At 38.4% G+C, this 11319-nt stretch overlaps 1 protein-coding gene across 1 annotated transcript; it reads left to right on the top strand.

Annotated features, from left to right (window-relative positions):
• Positions 1 to 889: 889 nt before the first annotated feature.
• Positions 890 to 10928, top strand: cyth4b (cytohesin 4b). The gene is made up of 13 exons (XM_026359648.1): positions 890 to 1028; positions 3321 to 3403; positions 3590 to 3654; positions 4241 to 4307; positions 5115 to 5233; positions 5539 to 5619; positions 6665 to 6777; positions 6994 to 7142; positions 7776 to 7887; positions 8299 to 8375; positions 9016 to 9087; positions 9179 to 9333; positions 10045 to 10928. The coding sequence occupies exons 1-13, from the start codon at positions 1010 to 1012 to the stop codon at positions 10124 to 10126; spliced, it is 1194 nt and encodes a 397-aa protein (XP_026215433.1). The 5' UTR covers positions 890 to 1009; the 3' UTR covers positions 10127 to 10928.
• The last annotated feature ends 391 nt before the right edge of the window (positions 10929 to 11319 follow it).

The raw sequence follows: 11319 nt of genomic DNA, 5'->3' as shown, positions 1-11319 counted from the left end.
AGTTTGAGCCTTTAGGCAAACAGCTGATGCATTTGTTAGATATATGTTTCTATAATAGATATTCTGGCAGTCATTATGTCTATGGCACTTCTGATAATCTGACTGATAATCTACATACATGTTCAAAATTATTTGCTGAGACTTTTCTCTGTGTGCTATAATGCAGTCTTTTTAAATATTAGCTGTATATTGCTCTAGTGTCCTGAATATATTGTAACATGACTTCTATTCGTTTTCTGTGTGTTTGTCTTTGTATTTTAGTCATTTAGTCATGTTGCATGTTAGTTTCAACGACCACTCAAGGTTACCACTGCCAGCTGCCAAATTAATGACTGAATGCTGCATGCAAAACCACCCTGTAAACCACTCGTGACTACAGCTATCAAGCGTCAAATGTCAAGTTAGCACTGTTGTAATGCAAGAAGGATGGTGATCTCCTCTACAGAATAAAAGTATCAAATCATTAGTTCATCCTTTAAAATACTGCACCAATGAACCAGGTATTTCTGTTAAAAATAACAGGAGTGGCATTCAGTGCTAACCTCACCATTTGGTACAGTACTTGACTTTCAAAACTTGCTTCCTTGCTTGCACTGCATGTTGCAACCCACTTTCATTGTCCGAACTGGTTTCAAAACCATCTGTGTCACATCCTCTTCAAACTTTCAGCCCTTTAACATTGATGATGCAATCCCAGTGCTGCAAGAAATCAACAAAACTAACTAAATAATAACATCAAATTACAAGCCTGTATTATTTTACTGTGCTTTACAAGACATTTGTCTACAACAGCTTTATTTTGTAGGAAGGTCTGCTTCTTATGTTTTCCGACTGCGTGATGATGTAAGCTTGACATTGTGATAGATGGGGAAGAGGTGAGGTTAAAAGAGAACGTCTACTTCACTCAGTGTCATTGCACTATATGCTGAGACACTCTACATATGTTAACTTCTTAAGTGTATTCAAGTGCTTTGCTGTTGCCTTTTTTCTCCTTTTTTCTTGGATATAAATGACTGATTGCCAAATGGGTAAGACCCGTTTTTCTTTCCTTTCCTCGTGTATTGTATTTGATATTGTTTTTGATCTTATTCTCCTCTTGTGTTGCTACATTGCTACGTGCGTATTTGGTCTCATTTTGTTTACCCACAACACAGCTGTAGACACTTTATTTATCGTGTGTGCTAAAAATGTTTGATTATTTAAAATTGATGATTATGAGATTGTTTTATGTCCTTAATCATTTTAATAATAGGGCGCTAATTTGTGGTTATCGACTTAATTGATACAAAATAATCACGACACAGTAAACCCCACAGTAAAACCTTTATCTTAAATAGACTCTCAGCTTTTTTATGCAGCAGCTTTAATTTCTCCCTAATGTTTTCTCATTTTGAAACGTATGTAATATAAAAATACATTTAAAAAAATAATGTTTTTAGTGTCACTTTCCAGTACACTACGAGATAAGCTGCTCTTTAATTACTTAGTTCTATGTTCAACAACGTTTTGTATACCGCTTATCACCATCTGCACACTGTGACAAAGCAATGCACATGTCACCCATTGTGGATCTGTGGTGGAATAGGGAAGAGGCATTCAAAACTCATCAGTCATTGTATAAAAACAGAACTTGATGTCTTTGATTAGACCTCTGAACAATCCACTGTGAGAAATTCAGCAGTGAAGTGGGGTAAATTCAGCAAATTGCTATTTTGATGACTAATGCTGTCACCTTGTTGCACAAGAAGTGGCAGGGCAGAGTGGAAGTGCTGTGGCAAGATCATTAACACCAAACAGTTCACAGATCTTTACAGAATGTGTTGGCAGTTACCATTTTTAAACTATCTGTAAAGCTCGTACTTCTGAAAATACACTACAGGTCACGTAGTCTAATGTCTAGTTTCACTGGTAGAAACACTGTTGTGCTACAGAATGACACCTTCTACTCTAATAGAAACGCATGAAACAAGCAACTAAAGTCTGATGTTCTTCCTTATAATGGGTTTTAAGTCAAACAGAAGCCCGGTGTGCTTGTGAGATGTAGTAGCATCTGAGAATGGAGACATAGGTGTGCAGCAATTTGCGTTAACAGCTGAAAACAAACCTGTATCCCTTAAATGCATTAGACAAGTAGAAATTCCTAATTAACTTGAATATTACAAACAAAGATAAAATGATTTACAGTGTAACAAAAATAAAAGCTAGCAATGCAGATCCAGAGACTGTTGTTTGGTTTCACCAAGTCGCCACCTCGTAAACAGCTTAAGAAAGAAAAACAGAGTAATTGAGCCTAAAATCCTCCAAACAGGCCGTCTAAGAGGAACAGGTCCCTCTTTGTAGGTGGAGGGATTTATAAAGTTACATTTATGGAAAAAAGTTTCTGACAAAGAGATTAGACTTTGAGTTTTAATTCTAACATTTCTCAAAAGTATTTCTTGTAATCCACTGACCACAAGTGAGTTGAATGTGTGATAGGAAATCGCTATTAAGTGTCAGGTTTAAGGAACTCTGGTTTGCCTGATGCGGTTCTGTATCCACGTCAGATTATGATACTGAACCCACAAGTGCCCTTTGTCGCTACAGTTACAGCATACACTGCTGTTTATGAAACATGTTGTTGTGGATAAACAACAACTGCAGCATCCTGTACGTGTATTATTAGTTAACCTAGAAAATTTCTACCATCACTTCTTGTGGAGTGCGTCTTCTTAGTGTGACTGTAATGATTCACACATTTCTGTACTTAGACACAGACTGTCTGTGAAGATGTCTGAAATATAAATGGAGACAGATGTTAGTTGACACTTGGACAGGGTCTTCTTCACTTTGTCTGTATATATATAGACACACACATTCACTTGCTCATGTCTGAATGTGTGTTTTTTAAGAAATGTATTTATGGTACTGTTGTGGTACCATGACCTGTAATTTTCATGAGAAAACCACAACACCTGTGTGACATAGTTTCCTGTGAAACCTTTCTTTTTTGTGCAGTAGTTTATCTTAAAATACACAATACTCTCATTACTCCATTAAATATTCATTCAAATCATTATATTATTTATTAGAGCAGCTCTACTCATAGTACACAGAGGCACCATAACAGTGACAACAAACTGAGACTGAAGCTAAAGTGTAATACTTTCAAATTTGAAAAAGACAAGTGTGTAATGGATGATTAAGCCATCAAACTAATGTCATCATCTGAAGAAAGTTTTGTTGGCTGGTAATTAAATACAAGTAGAAGTGACTCTCACTTGCATGTCCACTACAATTTGAAATGATTAACTCAATTTAACACGATTCCAACTGTTAAACAGTTTCCTCAGATTTTACAGAAGAGGAGAAGATGGAGATTGAGAGCATTAAGACGTATAAGAAGGACCTTCTGGATGATATCCAGGTACACACACCCTTACACTTTTTGACACAGTCACAGATGTGTTTATGTGTCAGTGTTACAGTTTGCACATAGCTAAACCACCCCTTTTATCAACATTTATTAACCTTTGACCTTCACAATGACTTGTTTTGCTTTGAACATTAAGGAGACAAACATTAAAAGGTTTTATTTCTTTGTCCTATCCAGAAGTTAAAGATGGAGATAGACAATGTGATGGCAGAAATACTCAACTTTGAGTCTGCAGAAGAAAAGTGAGTTGGACTCTGTTTTTCTTTCAAAGAACCCATCTTTATAATGCTCACTATAAGCTAGTACATGTGTTTTTGAATGACATGCACACACTCTATGGTTCTGTTTCATAGTGGCTGTCCAACAAATTTAGCTTAGCTTCTGCACCAATACATTTTGCTTCCCGAAGGATTTTGTCTTTCTTGACAAGATCACTCCCTTTCAGTTAAATATACCTATAGCTTGATTAGGTCAAAATAATAAAGGGTACATGACATTTCATTATAAGAAAATGGAGAAACATTTGCACTGTGTTGCAATACTGGTATTGGGAACCCCTGAGGAGGAAATACATCGTGTGGCTGAGGCTGGTGGCACGGTTTCTAATTTGATGGTGCTGGCTGGTGAAATTGTGCCAGTCAGGTTGAGCTAAATAACAGTTCATAGCATCACACACTACTGCCTCTGCTCTGAAATGATCATACCTTTGAATCAACACCTAAAGATAAATCAACACTACGACTTTCATGAAGTGAGAGTTATTACTGCATTAGATTTAGCTTAAGAAACAACTTGATAATTGATTGTGTGTATGTTGTTTTCCTCCAGCAAGACAATAGAAAAGAGCAAACGATTTTCAAATGGGAAGAAGAAATTCAATATGGATCCCAAAAAGGTGAGCTCACAAGTGTGTGCACGTTGCTAATCTCTTAAGATACATTGCAAACATACAGTGAACATGGTTCTGACTAAAACTAACTATGGTAACTAAAATATGTTGATAAGCATACAGTAATGCACCATGAGAAACAGAGCTTTGGTATTTTCTCGAAGGGTTTGATAATGTCTCGCTGTGTGCCTCTGAGCTTTTTCAAGCGAACATTCTCAGCTAGCAGCTCATGTTTGTCACTGTATGTGGACTTCCTCTCACTCAACCACATGTGTGTGTGAAACGACTGACATAGGCCCACAGTTTCAGTGGTTTCAGTGGCAGGTCAAGCTTGTCACTGCTGTGAACACAAATACTTGCCGTAACAAATTTGAAGTAAAAGCATGAGCAGTTTTGCAGCGTGAAAGTCCCTCTGCCCTAGCAATACAACTGCTAGAATATCCAAAGATAATAGGGGGGTGGTGGTGGGGGGTAATACTTGGCTTTTTTTATTTTCATAGCAAATATATTATTAATAACCCTTTTCCTCTTTATTCTGTGTGACAGAAGAGAAAAAGGAAGAGAAACTGGTTTTAAGGAATTAGGATAACAGAAGCTGCAAGACTGCTCAGTCTTACCAACCAGAAATGAGATCATTGTGAAACTGAATATATTTAACCACAGCACAGCACGCAGTATTTGAGGAGCTATGTCATTAGTTAAAAATGTTAACTTACCTGTGTAATGCACTGGAAAAAGCATTGCAATGCAAAAGCTGAAGATAAAATACAAATGTATAACAGTTGACCTACACATGTCTGTGTTTTCATGCAGGGTATCAGTTACTTGGTGGAGAATAAACTGCTGGATGAAGGTCCCCAGTCCATCGCAGAGTTTCTCTACAAGGAGGAGGGACTCAACAAGACGGCCATTGGTGAATTTCTTGGAGAAAGGTGAGGACGAGGAGAGAGGGGTTTATAATGATGGGACTGAAGAAGACGAAGAGGCATAGAGTTGATGAGGTGGAAGAAAGTAAAGGCAAATGAAAGAGGAAAAAAATAAACTGCAGATGCGTGTATCGGGAGTTGATGGGAAGAGGTGCAGGGTGGGAGGAAGAAGTTAAGATTCATAATAAAGACAGTTGTCAAGTAGGTGAGGGAAGAAGAAAGGGAAGAAAAATATAAATAATGGGAAAAGGGGTTAGAAGGATCCTCTGCCGCTGAGTTTCATGAGTCTTCTTCCCTACTTTTTCTCTCAGAGAGGAGCTCCATCTTAAGACCTTGAAGGCCTTTGTGGATCTGCACGAGTTCTCTGACCTCAACCTGGTCCAGGCCCTCAGGTGAGTTCCCTTCATCTTTACTTATGTCTTATTTTTCATCCTGATCTTCAACAAAAAAAAGACAACATTGGGAAAATGTTTAGTTTTTTTTTCTTTTTGAGTTGGCTTTTTTTTTAGGTAAAGTCTAGTTTCTAACAAACTAACTGTTAACACAGTTAACAGATTTAAATGATTACTATATATTGATCATAACTTTGTGCACCTGCCTCAAACGTCATTTAGCAGCTGTAAGTGGAAAATGACACTGGTACTCAGTGGTACCTGGGTCAGTGGTTGACAGAGTTAGAAGACTGTAGGTAGATTACCATTTACTGGAAGAAAGCAGGGGAGGGAGAAAATCTTACTCAGAGCCTCTAAAATACAGGGTTACAATGGCTGTCAATTGGTGGTAATCAAAGCTCATTTGTAGTTACTTTGTGTGTATAGTAGTTTTCACTTGTTGCTTAACTTTGGTAACATTACAAAACTTTCCTCTTCTTGTGGAAAGTAACCTCCTGGAACATGCCTCCATATGAAGATGATGAAAGAAATAAGAGATTGCACTGATTTGCCGAAGATTTGCCGGGTGTGATGTAACTCTGGCTCTCTCTTTGTTGCATATTGGGAAATGTAGGATCCAAAGGTTTTTCAGACTTGGGACATACAGTACTAGCGTCTTAATGTTGCAAAGTCTTTCCTGCCTTTAACGTGCTCACATGTTAAACATTGTACCCACTAAACACTGGCATGTTACAACAGATTTGTCATTGCCAATTTTCTTTTGCTTGTTTTATCTCTGTATCATTCTTATGTTTTGTCCCCTTTTACATGTATCAAGTTCTTCAACTTGATAGATGTGCAAAATAACTTGCATTAGATGCCAGAGAGCTCTTTTGTCAGAATTAACTGACCATTTATTTTGACAATAAAAACCTCAATAACCCACATCTTTAATCAATTAAAATAAAAATACATTTCTCTAATGTACGTAGTGAAGCCATGATGCATATGTGTGTGCATGACATACACATGTCTCATCTAATTGATTGTGGTGGGCATGTGACAGACAGTTCCTGTGGAGTTTCCGTTTGCCTGGCGAAGCCCAGAAGATCGACCGCATGATGGAGGCCTTCGCCACGCGCTACTGTGACTGTAACACTCATGTCTTCCAGTCGACGGGTGAGCTTCATTTAGGTGTCTTCTTCCTCTCTGGTAGTTCTGAACTGCGTGTATGGAAAAATTTGTGTTTGCATGCGTAAGAATGGATTGTTTTGACTGACCGCTTCATTTCTTGCTTTCTCTTTCTGACTTCTTTAGGTTTTTTTTTTGTCTGTATTTATGTATATTTTACTTCCACTTATTATTCTTGTGTGTGCACTTTTTTTGTAACACCAGATACATGCTACATCCTGTCTTTTGCCATCATCATGCTGAACACCAGCCTTCACAACCCTAATGTGAAGGACAAGACCACTCTGGAGCGCTTCATCTCCATGAACAGAGGCATCAACAATGGAGAGGATCTACCCAATGACCTGCTTTCGGTGAGATCTTGCAGCCAGCTGCAGCGGGAAGTTAGAACCTGAGGGCTAACACAGCTGACATGTAGCTACAGGAAATCTGCATTTAAAATTCCATTATTAGCACCTAGTGCAACAAAACACTCCTGACTTGGTGCGGTACATCAAGACATTGAGCGTCCAGTGTCATCTGAAAAAAGTTACAACAAAAGCAGATTACTCTGTCACTATAAAAAAGACACCTCAATCTAAATCTAAAGTAAACCGAGAAAAAAATAAATATGATATATAAAGACAAAATTGGTAGTTTTAAAATTAAATGTACACCATACGACAGACCAACTATTAGCTGTTAGATTTGAAATAAAAGATTAATAATAATAAAGGATTATTTAAATGATTTTTAATCCCCATTAAGAAGCCCTTTTGTGTAGCACTTCATTTGGAACAAAAACACCCATAAAACTACTTTCCAAGTTGTTCTCAAACCTAGTTTCCACCTGTAAGGGTCAGTCAGAACAGAAAAACCAGGCAGCAGTAGGAGGTGGTGACATGTGTCTAAGAGCGTGGGCTGGTGTTACACTTAAGATTCATTGTCACCTTCTAGTGTTTTTTATTGTGTACCTATGTGTTTGTATTCTACTCCTTTCTACACAGAAACTGTATGAAAGCATTCGCAATGAGCCTTTCAAAATTCCAGAGGATGATGGCAATGATCTGACTCACACCTTCTTCAACCCTGACAGAGAAGGCTGGCTCCTCAAACTCGGTAAAGTCTCTCTTTAACTAACATACTGTACCTTATGAATTATCTCTTTAATGAATACACAAAGTGGAACCTAAAGAAGCCTTAAGATGCAAAAAAGAAGCTTAGAAGAGAAGTGCATCTCGCCACAGTGCTACATTTAGTCATCGTGAGCTGCTACACAGCGTTTAAACACGGGAAAGTAAAGAGGAAGCAGTAGAAAATGACCCAATATTGGAGTATACCCTTATGCGTTGTGCATGTGCACGCAACCGCAGAACGTCATTAGTAGGTTACACAGGAGTTTAACTCAAATCACCTTTAACATTTGTGTTCTGGTCTAGCTTGTTGTCAAGTTACACAACTTCTAAACGATTATCAGTTTCCATGAGAGCTGCGAATCACAATCTCCATTTTTTGCTTTGTGTATTTCAGGAGGACGAGTGAAGACGTGGAAGAGGCGATGGTTCATCCTGACTGACAACTGCCTCTACTACTTTGAGTTCACCACTGTAAGATTCCCGAACAGCTATTTTTAATTTGTGTTGTCATCTATTATATGTGAAAGTATTACAGGTCTTAGTTTCAGTCCTCACTTTTCTTTCACAATAACTGAACCAGTCAGAGGGAGATTATCCTCAACAGGAAGTTACCATTATTACTCATATGTTCAAACATTTCACATAACCTGCCAGAGACACTTGTTGCGATCATTCCTAAATTCTCCTATGATCCAGTAGTGTGCAGAACAACCTTTTAAGAGAGACACAATTACCCTTAGCGAATAACTTTAACTCCAGTGACGTTTAATATTGATTGGATAATAACCTATAGTGGTATTTTGTAGATGTGAAAATCTAACCAGACCTTAACCATAGACGTAGCTGATAAGAAAACCCTCACGAGCTGTTTCTTGAAACTCACACGGGTTCTATCACAAGGCATTTTGCTAGAAAGATGACACAGAAACAATCTGATGAATGCTTTTAATCTTTAAGGTGTGTGAGCACACCATATAGTGATACATATTTAATCAGTAAATGTCATCAACCATCATCTCTTCTACTTTCCTCATTTTCTCATTGCCTTTGACATTTTTCACCCTCCATTCTTGCAACTGACTCAGTTTGTCTTTTTACTGTCTGTCTGCAGGATAAAGAGCCCAGGGGCATCATCCCTCTAGAGAATCTGTGTGTGAGAGAGGTGCCATATGCTCGCAAACAGGTAGGTCACTCTCACCTTTGTTATTAGATAGACACTGATAAATTAGGAGATCAAATAAATAGACTGATTGTGGTGGTCTGGTGTCATCTAGTACTGTCTAGAGCTGTACAATCCCAACAGTCGAGGCCAAAAGATCAAAGCTTGTAAAACAGAGACGGATGGTAGAGTGGTGGAGGGGAAGCACCAGTCTTACACCATCTGCGCATCCACCGCTGAAGAAAGAGACTCTTGGATCGAGGCCATCAGGTCAGACCACGTGCACACACACAGACATATGTGGATGTAGGTGATTGTGCAAACGTCAACACAAACACAAATCAGCAAACACTCAATAGCACTCACACATCCACATGCATGTACAGTTGAAGCTACACTCAGTAGCTTCATTTGCATTTTACATCCAGCCTCAAAGAGTTAACTCTGTATGAGTTAAAAACAACAAACACTGCTGTCCTCACCTGTGCAGCTTGAACTGTGCAAGTGATAAACATCTGTCCACACCCAGCATCACAGCTGGGTGAACTAAGGTGTGGTCTGCTCTGGTTGAAACCACAACCACTCATGATCACAATTTGTATTACATTGTAGTAAATGGTGCTGTGCTCCACAGGAAGTGGAAAGAGCTTGTGTTTACCAGCAGTTGGCATGGGGTACAGTTGATGCAGGATGCTGGATGTAATCACCCCAATAGGAAGAATCAGGGTTTTTACAAAATACATATGTTATGTCTTTAGAATTATTTTCACTACATCAATAAGAGATGTACTTAATTTATGCAATTCATCAGAAATGAACTCTGCAGATAAATGCTATGCAATTCCACCCATGACCGGTGGGGTAGCAGCTAATAAACTTGGCAACAAAGGATCCTCACAAAGATAGCAATGCACACCCACATGCACACTAATATTGCTGCATTAGCCTTTTCATAACGGCAGTTTTCTTTACTTTAAACAGAGCAAGTATCACCAAAGATCCTTTCTACGACTTGGTCTCTGTGCGTAAGAAGAAAGTGATAAATCAAGCTCCTCAGGACTGAGCTGCCCTCGTGCTCAGTCTCATTCAACACTCATTATAGACACACATCTGAGTGAGGGCACTAGAGGCCAGAAAGAGAGACAAGGACAGAGGTGGGTCAGGAAGGACTTCTTTTTCCACTTCTGTTTTACAGGCCTCGCTAAACGGTGTCAGAGGTGACAAATGATGACTCATTCTTGTTGGTATCATTGTGAGCCTGACAATTCAGGGGAATTGTCTGCAAGATGACAGTAATGAAAACTGTGCTGTGGATTTGGTATTTTCCTGTTTTTTTAAGTGGCTGTGTATTTAGTGCCTATATCCTGCCATGAGAAGATAGTTGCTTTTTGGTTGGTTTGCTTTGTATTGGACCAGGAAGACGAATCAAGAGTGGACAGCATTAAAAAAAAGCCTACTTTCATTCTCAGCTTCCTCACAAAGCTCAGAATGTGGCACTTACAAGTAAAGGAACAGTAAACCACTTTGCTTCTGTCCAGCAGGGCACATTAAATGACCATGAAATGCTTCAATTTGTACAGAAATCATGTAAAATATTTTTGGAATTCACACATTTCAGTTGTATAATTTGTGATACTTTATAGTGTAACATAGGATTTACAGACATTTCACATGTATTTAAAGCGTAGTGCAATAAGTGTAATATATATTATCTGATTTTCTTTTTATAAATGCAATGAGTACACTGTCATTAAAGACTATTTTTGTAACTATAACTACTGTACACCTTACACTAAAGTGTAAGTGTTGATGTAAAAACTGTTTTTCTTAAATAATTATTTAATAAAAAGGATTCAGACATGTAAGATGCGTCCTGTTTGTGATTTAAAGAGCATATTTGACAGCTGTGTTTCGGTTGATTACACTGTAACACCAACAGACCACACCTCACTTCCTCATATTTGCTTTATCCGCACATTGCTAGGCTCAGTCCACATACAGTATATGCATGCGCCTCTTGAAGTGTGAAGCATTTTGATGTCATCCACCTTTGTGGTTTAAAGCAGCATCACATATACCAGTTTAGAAACCATCTAATCTTAGCTATTTTAATCAAACGGCTCACGTGCAGCTTTCTCAGCCCTCTGATATCCTGAACACTTGTGCACGGTGTTACACTCGGAAGCACAGAAAGTTTCAGACAGTGACTTCCTATTGGGAATGATTTTTTCCCCCTTGCACGTGAAATCTGAGTTT

Source organism: Anabas testudineus, chromosome 1, assembly GCF_900324465.2.
Source record: "Anabas testudineus chromosome 1, fAnaTes1.2, whole genome shotgun sequence".
Taxonomy (NCBI): Eukaryota; Metazoa; Chordata; class Actinopteri; order Anabantiformes; family Anabantidae; genus Anabas; species Anabas testudineus.
The sequence above is the reverse complement of the archived record's forward strand: the minus strand, read 5'-3'. Positions and strand labels throughout refer to the sequence as shown.

What these genes read in the sequence shown, in the direction of transcription:
- cyth4b (XM_026359648.1), top strand. An exon ending in ACCTTCTGGATGATATCCAG is followed by an intron (nt 3,404 to 3,589) that starts GTACACACACCC and finishes TGTCCTATCCAG; the next exon opens with AAGTTAAAGATGGAGATAGA. An exon ending in TCTTGGATCGAGGCCATCAG is followed by an intron (nt 9,334 to 10,044) that starts GTCAGACCACGT and finishes TACTTTAAACAG; the next exon opens with AGCAAGTATCACCAAAGATC.